We start from the raw sequence: 20,678 nt of genomic DNA, 5'->3' as shown, positions 1-20,678 counted from the left end.
ATCAGCATTTCTCCAAGGAACTCTGATTCCTTTTATTGGAGGATGGTATAAGAAACCTAGATCTTGGCACTAAGTGTCCCAATTGCTGCTGGGGTGTTGTTTCTTTTAGGCCCTCTCAGCTAACAGCAAAGAAATATATGTGTATACAGACATGTCTAAAAATATTTCTATAGGTAGCCATCTGTAACTATATTAAGTTAAACATGAGTTCTTACTGATATCTCCAACTCTATTTACCACATAGATCATTCTAGCCTTCTCCCCTTGTTGATCTGTGAATTTTCACTTCAACAGTGAGAAACCTGGCTTTCACCGTCCACCATCCATTTACGTAGTTGTTCAATTCGAGCATAAACATATAGCAGTATCAGAATTGTTAACCCGTACTCCCATGGAAGAAACTTTATCAAGTAGAGTACAGTGCTTATGTGTAGTTCCTTTTGCCTTTAGTCTTATGGACTCCACTCATTTCCAAACTTACCTACGTCAGTGTCTTTTCCCCCACCCCCTGCAGTGAGGTGGTTTCTTTTGTAATAGTTATTCTTTTTTCACAGTCTGCATTCTTTTCTGGAATAGCCCAACCTACTAAATTAAAATTAACAACCTCATAATTTTAAAATTAGCATACATTAAAGTTTATTCTTTATGTTGTAAAGTACTAAAGGTTTCTACAAATGCATAATGTCATTTATTCATTATTACAATATCATGAGAATAGTTTCATTGCCTTAAAAATTCCCTGTACTTCACCTATTTGTCCTTTTCTTTCTCTCCTATCCCAGGGCTACCACTGACCATTTATTGTTCCATAGTTTTGCCCTTTTCAGAGTGTCATAATTGGGATTATACAACATGTACCCTTTCAAACTGGCTTCTTTCACGTAGCAATATCTATTTAAGGCTTTTCCTTGTCTTTTTGTAGCTTGATAGCTCATTTCTTTTTATTGCTGAATAATATTCCATTGTATGGATGTACCACAGTTTGTTTATCTATTCACCTATTGAAGGATATTTTGGGCACTTCTAATTTTTGACAATTATGAACAAAGCTGCTCTACACATTTGTGTACAGGTTTTTGTGTGCATATAAATTTTCAGTTCATTTGGGTAAATACCTAGGTGTGTGATTTCTGCGTCATATGGTAAGACAGTGTTTTGCTTTTTAAGAAATTGCCAAACTGTCTTCCAAAGTGACTGTATCATTTTACATTTTCACCAGCAATGACTAAAACTTCCTTTTGTTCCATGTCCTTGTCAGCATTTAATTTTATCTGTTTCTAGGGTCTTGACCATTCTAGTAGGTAGATAGTGCTCCCTCTTTTTAAAAATTTCGTTTTTTCATGACATTGACTTTCTTGAAGAGAAATTATGTGTTTTGTTTTGTTTTTTTAATATATTTTTATTGATTTCAGAGAGAGGACAGGAGAGGGAGAGAGAGAGATAGAAACATCAATGACGAGAGAGTCATTGATCCGAGCCCGCAACCTGGCCATGTGCCCTGACCGGGAATCGAACCCCGATCGCCTGGATCCTAGGTTGACGCTCAACTGCTGAGCCACGCCCGGCCGGGCGAAATTATGTTTTTTAAGGAGAGAATTTTTTAAAAATTGATTTTAGAGAGAGAGGAAGGGAGAGAAAGAAACGTTGATTTGCTGATCCACTTATTTATGCATTCATTGATTGCTTCTTGTATGTGCCCTAACCGGAGATCAAACCCACAACCTTGGCATCTTGGGATGACACTCTAACCAACTGAGCTACCTGTCCAGGGCCAAAAATGCACTGTTACTTTGTAATAATTTTCCATTTACAGAAAAGTTGCAAAGATGATACACAATTTCTGTATACCTCTCACCCAACTTCCCCTATTGTTAACATCTCACATGGTACATTTGTCAAAAGTAAGACACCAGCAATGATGCACTGCTTTTAACTCAGCTCCAGATTTTGCTTGGATTTCTACAGTTTTTCTATTCATATTGCCTTACTGTTTCAGGATCCAGTCCAACGTACCCATTTAGTTGCCATCTCTCTGAATCTTCTCTGATCTTTGACAGTTTCTCTGTCTTTCCTTGTCTTCATGACATTGACAGTTTTGAGGAGTACTACTTATTTTTTGTGTGGAATGCCCCTCCTTTTGGGTTTGTCTGATGTTTTTCCCGTTTGACAAGGATTATGTTTTTGGAAAGAATGCCACAGAATACCATCATTTCATTTTGAAATATTTTGTGATATCCACATGATATCACTGATGATGTTAACCGTGATCACTTGGTTAAGGTAGTGTTTGCCAGCCCTTGCCCTTGAGGTGTTCACAGAATAGTGTGATAAGCTTGATGGGGATATAATGAAAGAATATCTTAATTACCTAACTCAAAAGTATGATTTACTTAGCCTCAAATTCTGTAAGACCTTCCAAATAAGGGTAACCTGGGTCTGCTCCCTAGTAGAGCAGTCTTCATGCCTGTCCTTTGGAATCTAAATTTCCACTTGAACCCTATTTGGAATGGAAGATGTTAAGAAGATAGTCTTTAGCCTTACTAAATTGAGTCCTATACTGGTCTGGTGGTGATTGAAGGCTTTAGTAAGGTGTGTGTTTTTAATCTAGTTTAGGCGGATGAATACAAACTTAAAAAACACACACCCTGGCTGGATGGCTCAGTTGTTTGGAGCATTGTCTGATACACCAATATGCCAAGGTTTCGGGTTTGACCCAGGGTCAGGGCACATATAAGAATCAACAAATGAATGCAACTCGATGTGTGTGTCTCTCTCCTCCCCTCTCCCCTCCCCTCCCCCGCCCCCTTTGCCTCACTCTCTAAAAATCAGTGTTAATTTTAAAAATAAATAATTTCTCAACATATGAAGGAGACACAAAATACAGTCAGACCTTGTAGGCTGAGATTGAGGAAAAATTACTCCTATGAAAAGAAAATTAAAACATTGATAACCTATGGAGAGCTCAGAGAGTACTACTTAACTTCCTGAGATACTACTAATCCAATTTCTCCTACAGTTTTCTCAAGAACTCGTCATAACAAGTTAGATTAGTGAACAATTGTATTTGCATGCAATATATGTATATATTTTTTAATTTCAGAGAGAGGAAGGTGAGGAGGGGAGGGAGAGAGAGAGAGAGAGAAAAACATCAATTGGTTGCCAAATCGAACCACCCCCTCCCCCCACCCTTTGGTGCCCTGGGACAATGCCCCAACCAACTGAGCCACAGGGGCCAGGGCCATGCAAGATATCTTTATTTAGATACATAGACTTTTAGTGAATTCTTCGCCAGTTTTTGAAAGATTACATTTTACTCACAAGAAGAGTGTTATTTTTCTATTTTGCCTCCTATTACCTTCCTACCCATCTTGTATGGTTGCATGAGATTCCTGGGATTGTAGATTAGATAAGAGAAGGAAGTTAGTGAAAGGGTGAGTGAAGCAGTACAAGCCACCAGAAATCTTTTGAGTTACCATTTGAAGAACACTGACTACTCAATTTAATGAAGTAAGCAGCTTACAAAATGGGGGCTGTATATTTATACATCCTGATGCTTTGGCTATTTTCTGCAGCAATTATTTTCAAGAGGGATTAGTATTGTGATACTAGGAACTGGTAATCTTCTTTGTCTCTGGAACATTACCTGTGTTGTCACCAAAAAAGAGATCGTCCCAACCGTGCTGGAGTCTTCCTGGTTGGTCTTTAATTTGCCTCTTGCCTTAGAAACCTTATGGGCTGGAGGGAGCACCCTAGTCCTGGAGACCTCTGGGCAAAGGGAGGCGGCCCCTTTAAGCTGTTAGCGTTTGCGGGGAGGGGGCAGGGGAGGGGCGGACACTCTGACGGCGCGCTCTGGGCCCCGCCCCTGGAGGAGGTGTTTCCCAGCCGGCCAGCCGCACCAATGCTGCCGCCTATCCGGTATTCCAGCTGATTCTGCTCGGACCTTAGGGCCCCGACCTCTCCCTGCCTGGGGAGTGTAAGTGTCAAACTGCGGGTGAGGATCAAGCATCCCTTGCCCATTCCGGATGCCATGGTGGACAGTACAGGGGACTTTCCTGGCCTATCAGAGGCTAAGGTGGCGAAAGAGCGTAAACAATGCCGGCTTCTGTGAGCTAAAGCCTGGGGCATCTGCTCTACTTCTGGGTGGTGACAGCGGCCCTGGAGTGCTTGTTTGGATGTGCAGGGATTGAGTGGTGCCCACAACCTGACTTTGCCTCCCCTGGTTCCTAGAGTGAGGAGAGGATTGCTTTTACCTGAGTATAACCTTGTTGAACTGGATGGGTACAGCTGAATCCAGTGCCTTTGGGCCTTGGATCCTTAGTCCGGGATTTGGAGGCCTGAGTAGCTTTCGGGATGAGTAAGCGCTAGGTTTTCACCTACCTTGGTACAATTGAGCAGTAACTCTGAAAGTTGACCTAATTCACAGCCAGGCTTAGTTTTCAGCCTCCCCAGAGGCTTGTGTTGTTGTCAGGTCCACCTTTTAGAGACATTGACAGTGATCATCTGTTAGGGAGAGTCCAGTTAACTTTCCTGCTGATGTGTAGCACGATGTGAAAGAGATAACTCTTTACCCTTCCCCCTCTCTGAAGGAATTTGTGGGAGACCACCATCCTAGGACTCGGAACAGCAAGCACACCCAAGTTTGTTCAGAAAACCTGGTAGAGAAGCCGTTCAGATTTCTGGCCCCCTGATAATGCAGAATACTCTAACAAGAGAATGATACGTGTCCTTGTTAATGGGAATTACCTGGAGGCAGTGAGGGTTTTTAAATGAAAAGGAAAGGCCTGTTATTTTGTTACTGGCTACTTAGAGATTTTGTCTGGCTTGGGCAAATAATAAAAATCTTTAAATTTTGTATGCCAGTCACATAATTGTTATGCTTCTTTAATCCAGTTGTTACTTATTCCTAGATATGGTTTGAGTAAAGATTTCTGGGCATGTTTGTGTATTCTGTTTTATGCTTATCTTATAATTATTTCCATTTTGCAGTGAGACTATCATCACACCTCATTGGTCATTCAAAAGGGTTGCTTTTTGAGTGGGCAAAAATTTTCCTTAAAACTTCCCTCAGACTCACTCTGTGCTTCTACAGTAGCATTTCCTTAGCTAGAAGTGAGAGTCTAGGAATGGTAATCAGACCCAAATCTCTTGTATTGTGATCATGACGAGCTTTTGTAGGTCAAGGGCTTGGAAATTAGCCATAAAATAGTTCACTGCTATAGCTTCTTCCCAAGTAGAAAGCTAAAACAATCTGTTAATTAGCTGTATAGTCATTCTTCTAGACTGTCAAGGTAGAGGAAAGGACACCACACTTGGACCCTTGGGTGGTGGGGAAGAGTAATGGACTGAGATAGGAGACATACGTTCTAGACCCAGCTCTAACATTACTCATGACTTAATCTCTCCGTGCCTTACTTTTAGCTGATTGATGAATGAGAAAATTCATAGATTGCTTGAGTCTATATGTTATGATAGTATATAGTGCATATTTAATAGGCGATTTGTTTAATTGAAGACAAACTGAAAAGTCAGTATGAAATTTATTCTAAGTTCTGCCTTTATGTATGACCTTAGAAACATTTCTTAACCTCTGGTCTAAAAATAAACAATTACATCTAAACCTTTTTCAGCAGTAGCATGGACAGTATGGTATTTGAGCTCTTTGGAAGACATTTTAGATACACCAATGGTGTAAGATTATAACATTTCTGTAGAACAGATTTATTTTATTGCTGGCCTCCTTACCTTTGCCTCTGTTTTAGGCTTGGGTAAAACCCAAGAGCGCTGAATAATTTGAAATTTCTGAATATTTGTAGTATGGACTAGATTGAGTGAACCATAGCAAGCATCAAATATACAGTAGTTCTAAATAACTTTATTAATAATTATCTTTGTTGGCAATTTTATTCATTTTTAAAGCATCAAACCTTGCTGTGTAATTAGAACTTGGTTTTCTGTATCTGTGTTTATAAAATCCAGACCTTTCTGTTCATCCTGTTACCACCTTTCTAACCACTTGAAGTTCATATTTCTCAAGTCTGAAACCAAACTTCTATTCCTCACCTCTCCTTCACTTCTCCCAAAGAAACAACCCAGAACTTCTTTCTGACATATTTTTCTGCCATTGGTACCACTGTTTCCCCATCACCTAGAACTGGAGCCTCCTAGTAGACCCTTCTTCCTTCTCCCACATCCTTAGTTGCTAAGGCTTACTGATTCTACCTCTTTAATGTAACTCGTTTCAGTCTCCCCAGCCCACCCTTTCCATTCCTACTGCCAAAATCCTTTTCTGGCTTCTATTTATCTTTATCCTGGAATACTGTAATAATTTCCTATCAAGACTCTTTACTTTCTTTCTCTTCCAATTTATTCTACATAGACTTTTCTCAAGTAGATAGGATTACATCATTGCCCTGCTTCAGTTCATCAGCGTCCTCTGCTGTTTAGTTTAATATTCAGGATTCTACATGATCTGACTCTAGACTACTTACTTTTCTGGTCTTACACTCCAATAAATGGAGCCATTCAGTGTTCCCTAAACATGCTTAGTACTTTCCTACATCCAAGATTTTGCCTTTCTTGTTTTCTCAGTCTAGAACATCTCCACTTCCACTCCTGTTTGTATTTTGTTTTTTTAAAAAAAGCCCACCTGTCATTCATCACTGAATTCAGATGCCATCCTTTCTATGAGATTTTCACTAACTCGCTGGTAGTTAAGCTTTAAACTCCCATAACCCTTATTTGTCCATTGTTAATGTTGCTTTCCATATATACTATATTTTGTATTATGATTATTTGTTTACACATCTTATTTATACTCCTGTGAACTTGAGCATGTCATAGAAATTCAGTGAATGAATGCTTTAGGTAAAATTGGAATGGAGTAATTCTTTATTATTAGGTCCTACTATTAGAAAGGATTCTAACCTTTACAGCCAACCTATGCACATGTAAAATGATTGGTAGTTTTAACAAATAATTTTTATTTCCTAAAGACTTTTGTTTGTAAACTTTGTTAGTTTGGGGCTTTTTTAAAAAACAAAATGAAAAACAATTTTAATGAGATATAATTCACATGCCATTCACTCTTTAAAGTGTACAATGGCTTTTAGCATATTTATAGATTTGTGCATTATCACAGTCAATTTTAGAATATTCTTATTACCTCAAAAAGAAACCCCACATCTCATAGCCATCACCATTCTAATATCCCCAAACACCCCAGTCCTAGGCAACCACTGATCTTCTGTTTCTATAGAATTGCCTTTTCTGGACATTTCATATGAATGGAATCATACGATATATGGTCCTTTGTGACTGGCTTCTTTCATTTAACATAATGTTTTCAAGGTTCATCCATGTTGTAACATGTATTCGTACTTCCTTTTTTTTTATTGTGGCAAAATAAACATAAAATTTACCATCCTAACCATTTTTAAATGTGAAGTTCAGTGATATTAAATACATTCATAATGTTGTACAACCATCATTACTATCCATCTCCACAGTCTTTTCATACTGTAAAACTTTATTTGCATTAAACAATAACCCACCATTCCCATACTCCATCCATCTGCTGGCAGTGATCATCCTAGTCTCCTTTCTGTTTCTATGATTTTGATTACTCTAAGTACCTCATGTAAGTGGAATAGTAAAATATTTGTCTCTTTGTGACTGGCTTATTTCACTTAGCATAATGTCCTCAAGGTTCATCCAGGTTATAACATATGTCAGAATTTCTTTCCTTTTAAGACTGAGTAATATTCCATTGTATGTGTATACCACTGATTCATCTATCAGTGAATACTTGGGTTGCTTCCACATTTTAGCCACATTAGTGAATAATGCTGCTGTGAACATGGATGTACAGATATCTTATCGACGCCCTGTTTTCAAGTCTTTGGGGCATATACAGTTCCTAGAAGTGGAACAGCTGGATCATATGATAATTCTATTTTTAATTTTTTTAGGAACTGCCGTACTATTTTTCATAGCAGCTGCACCATTTTACATTCCCACCAACAGTGTACAAGGGTTCCAATTTCTCCATATCCTTATCAGCACTTGTTTTTTTCTGTTTTGTTGTGTTTCCTCACAGTAGCATCCTACTGGGTGTGAGGTGGTATCTAATTGTAATTTTTATTTGTGTTTCCTTAATGATTAGTAATGTTGAGCATCTTTTCATGTGCTTTTTGGCTATTTGTATACCTTCTTTGGAGAAATGTCTATTCAAGTCCTTTGCCCATATTTTAATTGGGATTTGTTTTTGTTGTTGAGTTTCAGAAGTTCTTTATGGCACTTAATTTGTTTTTATTACTGAATAATATCCCATTGTATGGATTTGCCACATTTCATTTATCTATTCATCAGTGGGTAGACATTTGACTTGTTTTTATTTTTTAGCTATTATGAATGTTAGTTTGGTTTTAATTTGCTGTGTATCTTGAAAACAGTGCTAAGTTTCTTTAAAGAAACCATTCAAGCTCTGAACTTGTGTGACTTTTCATGGAATTGTTACATTTTATTCTACATGTATTCCATTTTATACTGATTCTGAGGTTCCTGTTTATTACTTTCTAAATATCTTCTGAATATTCCCAAGGCTTTTCCTTACCTTTGTGATAATGGTTAAAATTTTCAGTAGAGGCAAAGTTTAGCTTTAAATAGTGGTTGCTTTTTTATTATTAATTTTTTTTATTGATTTTTAGAGAGAGGGGAAGGAAGAGGGGGAGAGAGAAACATCCATGTGAGAGGGAAACATGATCGGCTGGGCTACTCAGTTGCCTCCTGCACACCCCCTACCTGGGATCAAACTGGCAACCTTTCGGTGCACAGGACACACCAGCCAGGGCTAAACAGTGTTTACTTTAATGACCCCACCCCACCCCAAATGTTCTAGAATTATATAGTCAGACATTTAGAACTAATAGGAATTTTAGAGATCATAATCTCCCACCTTTGTTTTTTGTTTTTGTTGTTAATCTCAAAGAAAGATTTTCCTTTTCAACTGGTAGAGTCAGCTCTCAATGGAATAAGGGTTAGGGGTGGAGGGTGGACTGCATGGGTAATCCCAAGTTAGAGTTAAAACTGTAGTCATTCTTAACCAAGGGCAGGTTAACAGTGTTTTAAAGCACAGTTGGGTAGTTAGGCTTGATTATTAGCCAGCTCCTGATTAGGGATGATTCCCCCTTTTACCAACTAACTGTATTTTTTATTTATTTTTTGGACACAAAGTTTTCTTTAATTATTTTTGGGGGGGAAGGGATACCACACTTCTACCCAATTAAGAGAAACATTTTTATCAGTATAGAGGTTTGTGTGTTTTTTTTTTAACACTTATCATGCCATGAATTCATAGGGAATGGGTTCCAGCAGCTCAGGCTCCTTTCCATTGGTTCTCACAAAGTGTGCTTCCCTGGACGGAGCAGGCTGACGCTTCAGTTGAACCCAGGTACCTTTCTCTTTGGCTTCCTTTTTCTGATCATTTTCCTTCACACGTTTCAGGAAGCTATCTTGGCTCTTAGAGTGCTTAATATGCTCAATGCGTACATTAATTCTCTTGGCAAGAATCTTGCCCTTAACTTGTTTGTTCACAACAATGCCCACTGCATGCTGGGTGACATTGTAGACTCTTCCAGTTTTGCCATGGTAACATTTGTGGGGCATTGCTTTTTGAACAGTGCCCATTCCTTGATGTCTACAATATCACCTTTCTTGTAGATGTGCATGTATGTGGCCAAAGGAACAACTCTAAAAGATCTAGAGAACATATAGCGGGTGCCTCTCCTCTTTCTCTTTGTGTTGATCATTTTGGCTCATTACCAAGAAGCCTCATGCAGGTGATTTGGCCTCGTTTTTCCTGAGCCTGGCCCCTCCTAGGCTGTGGCATTGTAGTCTGGTCCTCGACCCCCACCCCAAGCCTGGCACCGCCAGCCACACCCCGCTCCCTGTCTAGATAGACAGAGCTCCACCACCCAGAGCACAGGAACCCAGGTAGTCTAGATAGTCTAGCTATAGCCCTAATACGCATCCTCAGCACCCCCTGGGTTAGGACTCAAGTCTGTGGAACCACAGTTGCCGAGAGCCACGCCCAGGGCCTACCTAGCAGATGGCGGTTCCGGCCAAAAGGAGGCAACTAACTGTATTTTAAATTTCTCTAAATTACCTGAGTCCTTTAGGATGCAAATAAACTTATCTTTTATATATTCTTTCATTTGCTCTTTATATTTTCATTGAGTTGTGTAATCACCAAAATAAATCTTATCATATATAAAGTATGAATAGTTTTCACGGTAGATCGTCTAGAAACCAGGAATTTTACCAAACTAGAAATCAAGAAATTTCTTGTAGATCAGTTTCCCCTACTTAAGTGACTGCTGCACACATCTATACTTGGCTAGCATGCATCTCAAACTCAACTTGTCTAAAACTCATCTTCATCTCTCTCTTCCACCCCTTTTACATTTACTCAGTAAGGACATTCTTTGACATTCCTTATATCTCTAAAATTCATACACTTTTCTTCCTCTGCATTGCTATTACCCTTAGGTACAAGCTACCATCATCTTTCATTTAGACTACAGCCTTCTAACTGATTTCCCTCCATTGTTACTGCCTTCCAAGCTATCCTTTACATTACTTCTACATTTACATTACGTTGTCTTCAAAAAATGCAAGTTTGATAGTGTATGTAATTTTTTCTACTTATAATCCTTCAAAGTCTCCTTTTACTTTTGGAATAAAGTCCAAATTCCTAACATTGCTTATAAGACCTTCTAGGGTATGATCTTAACTGCTTTCCAGCCTGACTCTACACACCCCCTTACTTTTTCCTTGTTGCATTTTATACTTTACCTTCGCTGAACTTTAGTTCCTTAGACCACCATAATAAAAGAAGCTAGAATAGGTTCTATGGCTGTTTCTAAATTCTTATCTCCATTTCTGTACTTTTCTCTGAATAAGTTTGTGAACCAGCACAAGTCTTTGGACTACACTCTGAGTAGTTCTGAATTGTAGTACACTACATGGATGAATTTTACAAATGAAATTTTGAATGAAAAAAGCAAGCTATGGAGGATTACAAACTAACATTTTCTAAAGCTCACAAAGAAATGCAATTAATTTTGTTGTTTATGGATATGGCCTGTGACTGTGGCATAGAACTAAACAAACTTGAAAGTGCTTCTGTGGGGAGAAGGGTGGAATAAGAAAGAAATGCACAGGTACAGTGATAATATTGGTAGTGTTCTAATTTTCAGATTGGGTGGTACGTCAGTTTTATTGCAGTGCTTCATAATTGACATTGCATATGTTTTCTTATATATGTAAAAAATTAAATTCTAAAATTAATTTTATAATTAAAATAATTATGGGGGGAAATTAGTGGAGAAGTGCCTTTTTTCTTAGTATATCAATCCTGGAAGAAGACAAACACAAAGACAGAGCAAGAGTCCTTGCCACATGCATACACAATACTGTACCCATTATTTCAATGGCTGGGGAGGTTTGGGTGTGAAGCAGGCCTTTCCTTTTAATAGAAAGATCATAAATACCATCTTAAAAACTCAGACTATAATGTAGTAGAAGCCATTTCAGAAAGTATAACACAATGACATTTAAATTTTCTTTGAGGCACTTAGGTTGGAAAGTCTGTTTCTTCATATTTCTAAAAGTAACCAACAGGAAAAAAAGAAAAGTATTGTAGTGAGCTCATAGAATACCAGCAGTCGAATATTGTTGTTCACATTCTCTTGGTTGGAAAATGTTTTAAAAGATTTCATTGAGTGTTTCTCTTTGAAAAACAGATGGGAAAGATTGCTTTTGCAGCTAAAACTTGTACCAAGAAAGTAATGTTAGAAGTTTTCAACCTAGACTGCACATTAGAATCACCTTGGGACTTTAAAAAATGATTTATTGAAGTGAAATTCACATCACATAAAACTTAACCATTTTAAAATGAACAATTCAAATGGCATTTTGTACATTTACAATATTATGCAACCACCACCTCTATCTAGTTCCAAGACACTTCCATCATTCTGCAGTAAAACTTCCTTACCCATTAAGCAGTTTCTATCCAATTCCCCCTCTCCCCAACCTCTGGCAACCACAAATCTGCATTCTGTCTCTATGGATGTATTATAATTCTAGATATTTTCATATAATGGAATCACATAATATGGGACCTTTTGTATTTGTTTTTTTTCACTTAGCATCATGTTTGTGAAGTTCACCCAGTTTTATCAGTACTTCGCTTTACTCCCTTTTATGGCCGAGTAATAGTCCATTGTAAGTACATACCACAATTTGTTTATTCCATCCACTGATGAACATTTGGGCCATTTTTTGGCTATTGTGAATAGTGCTGCTATGAACATGAATGTATATCTACTTGTTGGAGTACCTATTTTCAGTTCCTTTGGGTATAAAACTAGAATTGGACAGCCTAACTGGTGTGGCTCATGGTTAGAGTGTCAGCCCGAGCACCAGAGGGTCGTGGGTTTGGTTCTTGATCAAGGGCACATACCTGGGTTGCAGGTTTGTTCTCGCCCCAGTTGGGTGTGCATGTGAGAGGCAACCAATCGATTTGTCTCTCTCACGTCAGTGTTCTCTCTCTCACTCTTTCTCCTCCCCCTCCTTACTCAGTCCCTTCTACTTTATCTAAAAATCAGTGGAAAAAATATCCTCAGGTGAGGATTAACAAAAACAAACAAACAAAAAACTTGTCCTTCACTATAAAGTTTGAGAAGCACTATATAGTTCATTCATTTTTGTTGCTGTATAATATTACACTGAGTGAATCTACCACTATTTATTCATATTTTTTTTATGAACTTGTGAAGTGTTTCCAACTTTTGACTTTCATGAACAACAGTCTTACGAATATCCTTGTATTTGTATAAGTCTTCTGGTGCAGTTGGCTTCAGTATCTAGAGTAAGTACCAGGGAATGGAGTTGTTGGATAGTAGGGTATGGGTATGTGCATCTTCAACTTAAATAATGCCGTACTGTTTTCCAAACTGTTGTACTATTTTGTCTTCTGCCACTGCTGTATTAGAGTTTCTATTCTGTATTAAGGTTTGACTCCTACTCTAAAATGTGCTGCTGTTGTTTCATAGGGTCCTGGGGATTTTAGAGAGAGTTCTTAATGAAAGTTCCACTTACTCTAATAAGCTTTTACAATTTAGTCTTCGAGTATCTAACTTTCCCTGGAATATTTCCTACATTTTCATGGAAGGGAACAAGTTGTAAAAGAAGAGGCATAGACTTTGAATCTTAGTGTGATCTCACTGCCTACCAGTTTTATTGTTTTTGGCAGGTTACTTAATCTTTGTGAGCCTAGTGTGTAAAGTGGGGAAAATATCTTCCTTTCATTTAGTTGTTATTCGTAAAGTGAATCAACATACTTAACAAGTACTTTACACAATGCCTGATTCACGGTAGACATTATCAAGGTATATATTCATTAAACAAATGTTTATTGAAGATATATTTTTTATGTCAGACCAAGACTGGGGATCAAGAGGAGAGATGAGCTGAATCTCTTCTACGTTACTTACAATATTGGAAAATTGGAAACAATTTAAATTTCAACAATAGGATTGATGATAAAAATGGAGTGTTATGCAGCCTTTAAACATCATGTTCTCAAATATGGGAGAATATTTGTGACTGTATAAGAAAAAGATTGCGCCTGGCCAGTGTGGCTTATTTGGTTGAGCGTTGTCCCATGTACCAGGAGGTTGGCAGTTCCATTCTCAGTCAGGGCACATGCCTGGGTTGCAGGCTTGATCCACAGTAGGGGGCATGCAGGAGGCAGCCAAGCAATGACTCTCTCTCATCATTGATGTTTCTCTCTCTCCCTCTCCCTTCCTCTCTCTGAAATCAATAAAGATATATTTTTAAAAAAATAAAACCACATATATATATTTTTAATATATATCTTTATTGATTTCAGAGAGAGAGAGGGAGAGAGAGATAGAAACATCAATGATGAGTCATTGATTGGCTGCAGCCCGCAACCCGAGCATGTGCCCTGATCGGGAATCGAACCCCGATGTTCTGGATCCGAGGTCGATGCTCAACCGCTGAGCCATGCCCGGCTGAGCCCACGTATTTTAAAAATCTACTTTAAAAAGTGAAAAAAACCTAAAGAATATTTTTTTAAAAAGAAAAAAGTTGCAAAAGGATTATCCCTCTTTTCCCCCCATGTATTTTATACACTGTATATGCATTGAAAAAAAATCTAGAAGGACTCAAGTGGACACACTTTAATGTTCATCAAAGTGGCAAAATTGTCTTTTAATACTTTCCTTCTTTGCCCGGCCGGGCGTGGCTCAGTGGTTAAGCATCAACCTAGGATCCAGGCGATCAGGGTTCGATTCCCGGTCAGGGCACATGCCCGGGTTGTGGGCTGCAGCCGATCAATGACTCTCTCATCATTGATGTTTCTCTCTCTCTCCCCCTCTCCCTTCCTCTCTCTGAAATCAATAAAGATATATTTAAAAAAAAAAACAACTTTCCTTCCTTATCTATTTTCTGTACTTTTCAGATTTTCTGCAGTCAGCATACATTACTTTTATAATCCGAAAGAAAGTGTTACCTAAATGAATAGCATAAAGTTATTAAAGGAATGTTGACTATAAACCTCATTAATTAAAAAATGGTTTAAACATAAAGCTTATAGAGGAACAATTCATTCAGGGATTTAATTTTTTACTAGTTTATGTAAACATTGACTAAAGTCATATTTACCAGAATTAGATAGAGAACTGGGTAGCATTGAGATTTTTCCATATTGATTACTTTCTATAAATAATTTTAGGTTAACATTTGAAAGTATGACATTCTTTGAAACTCTTCTCTTCCCCTTTTTTAAAAATTGATTTTAGAGTGAGCGGGAAAGGAGGGAGGAAGGGAGAGAGAGAGAGAGAGAGAGAGAGAGAAACATCAATTTGTTGGTCCACTCATTTATGCATTCCTTGGTTACTTCTTGTGTGTGCCCTGATTGGGGACTGAACCTACAACCTTGGTGTATCAGGATGAGACATAGAGTTTTTTATTGACTTTTTTGTGTTTACTTTTAAAATGTTCTGTTAATGGAATTAAACGGGTATATAAACAAAGAATGGGATTTTTAATCATATTGGTGTATCATGATAAAATAAAAATCTCACAAAATTCGTTTTGTCTCAAGAAACTGCTTGATGCTAGAATTAATAGGCATCAATTTTTATTTGACCAGGAATTACTCTAAATTCTAAGGAGAAACTGGAAGCACAATGGGAGATGACAGTGAGTGGTTGAAACTGCCAGTTGATCAGAAATGTGAACACAAGGTGAGACTTTTCAGGAACTCAAATTTTGGTTTCATTGGTTTGTTTTGTCAGCAGTTACGCTGTGTAGTATAGTATAAACCTGCCCAGTGATCATACAGTACAACTGAAAAAGAACATACTTTGGAGACTGGGTAGTTTCAGCAGGGTGGTTCATGTTTGAACTATCACATCTTTAATGCCATATTCTAAAGAAGTAGTAATAACTAACACTTGAATACTTTATATCCAATTGAGATACATTTATAGTGGCCTGTTAAGAATTTTAGATGACCTTTGCAGAATATCATAAATATTAAACATTTATAAGAAAAAGTTTATTAGCTAATTTTTTTAAAGCTATCTGAATTTCTTAAACTCCTTTTTTGTTTCCACTCATGGGGTCTTTTGTTCAGATTACCTGGTATAGGGTAGTTATTTTTCCCTCCCCCCTAATTAACAATAAATAATAATAGTATTATTCCATTTTGTTTTTCAAAATACTACTTTTCTTTTAGCTGTGGAAAGCAAGGTTGAATGGGTATGAAGAGGCCTTGAAGATCTTCCAGAAAATAAGAGATGAAAAGAGCCCAGAATGGTCCAAATTTTTAGGATTGATCAAAAAATTTGTGACTGATTCCAATGCAGTGGTTCAGTTGAAAGGATTAGAAGCTGCACTTGTTTATGTTGAAAATGCCCATGTAGCAGGAAAGTAAGTAGTTTCTTTTCAACTGTTAAATCCCCTGTCTGGTGTTACTTGGGTTAATCTATGTATATTTATGGATCCCTCTCCTTAGTTATTAGCACTTTTAGCATATATTAATTTTCTTACTTTCATGGTTCCTTGATACTTGTTTTTTTCCCCTTCAGTCTATCTGTCCTCAGAAGTTTAAATAGTACATGAAATCTCTAAAGAGGAACCAATTAGAAATCAGATCTTGAGTTTCTACCTTAAGGTTTGATGAACAAGTGATGTTTTTCCTTTTGTTCCTTTTGTATGGAAATTACTCTAGACTAAGAAGGAAAATCTTCAGTAACTTTTAGAAGAAACTGAGAAGTTGTCATCAAAGGAATGATCAGAATTTCACTGAAAATATTTTGGGCATTACAAAAGTCTTTTTCTCAGATCCCAGCTAGGTGATCTTAGAATCACATTTTTCTTCCTGTGGTCATTAGGCATTATCTCTTAGGAGAGGTAATGCTAACTAAACGACCTCGGTGATTCAGCCTGTTTGCCCTTGACTTTATTGCACAAGACATATATCCTTGACTTACTTCAAAGATTATACTAATAAAGACAATCATAATTTGAGAGCTTTGTTAACATCACCCAGTTTCCCGTGCCATTAGTGATGTCATTGCCTTTTTTTTTTTTTTTTTAAATATATCTTTATTGATTTCAGAGAGAGGAAAGGAGAGGGAAAGAGAGAGATAGAAACATCAATGATGAGAGAGTCATTGATCGGCTGCCTCATACACTCCTCTGACTGGGGACTGAGCCCACAACCCAGGCATGTGCCCTGACCAGGAATCGAACCCCGATTGCCTAGATCCTAGGTCGACACTCAACCGCTGAGTCACGCCCGGCCGGGCCATTGCTTTTTTAATTTCATTTTTCTTCTGATACCAGAAAATTTTTTGACAAGTGGTGCATGTACTTCCAACCCACTCAGTTCCTCCAATTTCCAGTGGTACAGGTTTTATTTAATTTAGACGAGATTCAAAGCAATAAAGTTACTGTAGTTGTAGTCTTGCCAAGGAGTTGGAAGCAGCCTTTTGGTACTAAAGGTATATATCCATTCCTTCTGTGAAGAAATTCTGTTAAGCAGTGTTTAAAATTGTTTTTTTTTAAATTTTCACAAAATCAAGAACTTCGTAATCCTATTTTTGTATAATATATCTGTGTCTGTGTGTGTGTGTGTGTGTATACACACACATACATATATATATATGCATATAGAAAGGTTTGGAAGGATGGATAGCAAAAAGTTGGAAGTTTTCTCTATGTGGTGGGATTTCAAGGAATATTTACTTTCTTGTTTGAATTTTCTACATTTATAAACAGTCTATGGTTCTGTGTTATTGTCTGGTATGACATGTTTAAACTTTTGCATAAGTTTTTTAATATTTTCAAACAAATTTAAAAATTAGAGAATTATTTCAGCATTTTTAAAAGTACGTGTGTACACCCCCCATCCCCAATCACACACCCACTGCCTTCCATGACCTTTTTCTAGCTCTTTCTACTAAATTATGTTTTTGTGTGTGTGGTTGTTTATAATCTATATTACAGAACCACAGGAGAAGTTGTATCAGGTGTTGTAACTAAAGTATTCAACCAACCCAAAGCCAAAGCCAAGGAGCTAGGTATTGAGATTTGTCTGATGTACATAGAGATTGAGAAAGGAGAGGCTGTGCAAGAAGAGCTCCTAAAAGGCCTGGACAATAAGAACCCCAAGATTATAGTAGCCTGTATAGAGACACTGAGGAAAGCCTTAAGGTAAGACTTTTTCTTTTTCATTCTGTTAACTAGAGTATCTCAGTTGAGTTTGGGTTCCTGGTTTAAACAGAAATGAAAACTGTTAGACTTGACTAGGTATGCCACACCAATCAGTAAAGTGACCTGGAAAAGCTGAACTCATTCCTCGAGTGTGGCACTTTGTATTCAGTAATTTTAGCCTTCAAGTGTGTTGCATAGTTATTTTATCTAAATTTCTTTCTAATGAAGATGAACAGGATATTTCTGACCTGTTCTCAGATTATGAATTGACCTTTTTGTGGAAAAGCACTCCTCGGGGTATTGAAGCAGCTCACTGTTTCACATAAATTTACATGTTGGCTAAAGACACAGTTTGTTGGCTAAAACAAACCTTTGTTTAGGTGCCTTTTTATAAAGTAGAAGCAAATGCTATATGCCTTTAAACAGAAGTATAGCAAATAGAAAATAACTTACTCTTGTGTAATAAGTTATTTTCAACCCTAGAATTTGGCAGTGTAGTTTTTCATGAATGGTATCTCTTTCAGGAACAAATGGTTGTAATTTGCTATGGAAATCTGAATTAGACAAACCATTAGTTTGTTCTGATTTGGCAGTCCTTATCTGATATCCTGTCCCCAAAACCATCCACATGAAATACTTCAGAAAACGTCTCTAGTAAAACCCTAAATGTGTGACCTTTGAGAGTGAAGATCATTTCAACTCTCTTGTGATTTTGTATATGACATATTCTTAGAGAAAATGCTTCCTTTGGTGGTTATCTTACGTGAAAGTATCAAAAATTTAAATTTTGTTAAACTATCCTCAGTTTACAAGTCTTTTGTCTTTCAGTTGGTTCATAATGTTCTTTTGTAAAATTTGACTTTCACTTAGATTCTTGTGTAATAAATGTTTCCTTGTGTCTAGCCTATCATAGTATAGTAGGCATATATTTTTATGAATAGTAAATAGTATGCTCATTCTTAGGAATTTAGTGAATTGACTGGGTTATCAAGACTGCTTATATCAGTAGATCTGTTCTGTCCTTGGTATTGGGTCTCTAATAAAATATATATTATACTATAACCTTCTACCTTTTAATTAGTTTCTAATCTAGAATGCTATGAACTCTAGTTACTTCATTTTAAGCTGAGTAGGAGAATAAGGGTAGAAAAAGAACAAGTTAGGCATTTTCCTTATACATATTATTTAGTCCCATCCTTAGGTGGTTCTTTATTTGTCCTAAAGCATCTCCAAATCTGTAAGTGGAACTAGACAGTTCTTTCAGACATTGAGGCCAACAGTTCAATCCTACGTTTCAGAGCTTCCTTTATATATGTTAGTGATAGTTTCAGGAGACCAAAGGTTAAAAAGATGGTTAAAAAGGCCAAAGGTAAAAGGTTTCTTTTTTCCTTTTTTTTTTGGTCTGTGAAGTTACTGTTTGGCCTTTTTGATGTGTGTGTTAAACAGTGTTGTCCAACAATAAGCTGGAATTTTATTTTGCTGGGGGGGAAAATAAACAAACAAACAAATAAATAAATATTATGTTACTTTTTTAAAAGAAGTCAGAATGCAACTATTTTTCCTGTGGAAAACTGAAGCAAAGAGATTTAAGTTGCCTGGAGTTACAGTGTGATAGCTTTGAAGTCAGGAATGAAACATATCGCCAGGATTAGTGCTCTTTCGAGTTGAGTGAACAACCTTCGTTGTAAAAACTATTAAAAGTTTATTAAAAGCAGATTTCACTCATCTGGAAATTTATAAACTGGCTTGTTCATATTTTTAAGCTTTTATATGTATATGCATGCATATTTAAGATATCACACAGCGCTGGTCCTTCATAGACTTGAATTACTCCTAATCTGGCTATCTAGAAAGTGAGTTTTAAAACGGTAATACTGCCCCCCGGCCTGTGTGCTCAGTTGGTTGGGCATCGTCCCATGCACCAAAAGGTTCCTGGTTCCTGGTTGGATTCCCCGTCAGAGCACATGGCTGGATTGCGAGCTCCTTCCCCAGTAGGGGGTGTGCAGGAGGCAGTAGATCCATGTTCTGCTTTCACACCCATGTTTTTCTCCCTCTCCTCTCTCTTCTTCTCTCTCTAAAAGTCAATAAAAATATTCGTAAGTAAAGTAAAATAAAATGGTAATATTATTTTGGACCCTAGACATTAAATAATATTCATGGAAGAATGACATCTAAACATAGATGTAGTTATGAGTTCCCTTTTTTTCTGCCTTAAAACTCAACTTATATAATTCTATTAATATATGGGGTTGGAACTGTGTTTGAGTGAACTTTAACCCAAGCAAGCATGTTGACAATTGTTTTTCCAATTTTTTTACTTGTAGTGAATTTGGTTCCAAAATTATCTTGCTTAAGCCAATTATCAAAGTGTTGCCAAAACTCTTTGAGTCTCGAGACAAGGGTGTTCGAGATGAAGCCAAACTAATTGCTGTGGAGATTTACAGATGGATTCGGGATGTTCTGAGACCACCATTGCAAAATATAAACTCTGTTCAGGTGAGGCACAGTTTTTGGTTGTCTTTGCACAAGGTTAATATATGAAGATAATTCCTTCATGTCATTGTTGATATTCTGTCCTTGCAAATAATTATTTTTTGAAATTAGTTGATTTTTCTGAGCGTAGCCAACTGTCTCTGCTGTTACTTTGTCCTCTCAGGTTACATACTGTTGCATTCGGTGATTCCTGTATGTTAGTGTTGAATCTATAGCAGTTTAAAATATCCCTTTATATTGCTGTTGGACGAAATGCATTTATCTTTTTTATTGTAATTGGTTTTAGAGACTTTTATCAGATACAAATATATCTGAATTCATGAACTAATGAGAGTGTCTGAAAAAGTTGATTTTCTTTTTTCTGTATGCTTAGC

The 20,678-nt window shown here is 37.2% G+C and overlaps 1 protein-coding gene across 1 annotated transcript in view; it reads left to right on the top strand.

Moving 5' to 3' along the window:
• The window catches only part of CKAP5 (cytoskeleton associated protein 5), a 71,159-nt gene that overhangs the window by 4,204 nt on the left and 46,277 nt on the right, over positions 1-20,678 (top strand). Inside the window, exons 2-5 of the mRNA XM_016204025.2 lie at positions 15,242-15,335; positions 15,830-16,023; positions 17,605-17,811; positions 20,136-20,307. Of these exons, the coding sequence (XP_016059511.2) occupies positions 15,279-15,335; positions 15,830-16,023; positions 17,605-17,811; positions 20,136-20,307 (630 nt within the window). The 5' untranslated portion in view covers positions 15,242-15,278. The remainder of the gene's footprint in view (positions 1-15,241; positions 15,336-15,829; positions 16,024-17,604; positions 17,812-20,135; positions 20,308-20,678) is intronic.

The sequence above is a fragment of the Miniopterus natalensis genome, chromosome 11 (genome assembly GCF_054644295.1).
Source record: "Miniopterus natalensis isolate mMinNat1 chromosome 11, mMinNat1.hap1, whole genome shotgun sequence".
Lineage (NCBI taxonomy): Eukaryota > Metazoa > Chordata > Mammalia > Chiroptera > Miniopteridae > Miniopterus > Miniopterus natalensis.
This window is presented reverse-complemented; position numbering and strand designations above follow the sequence as displayed.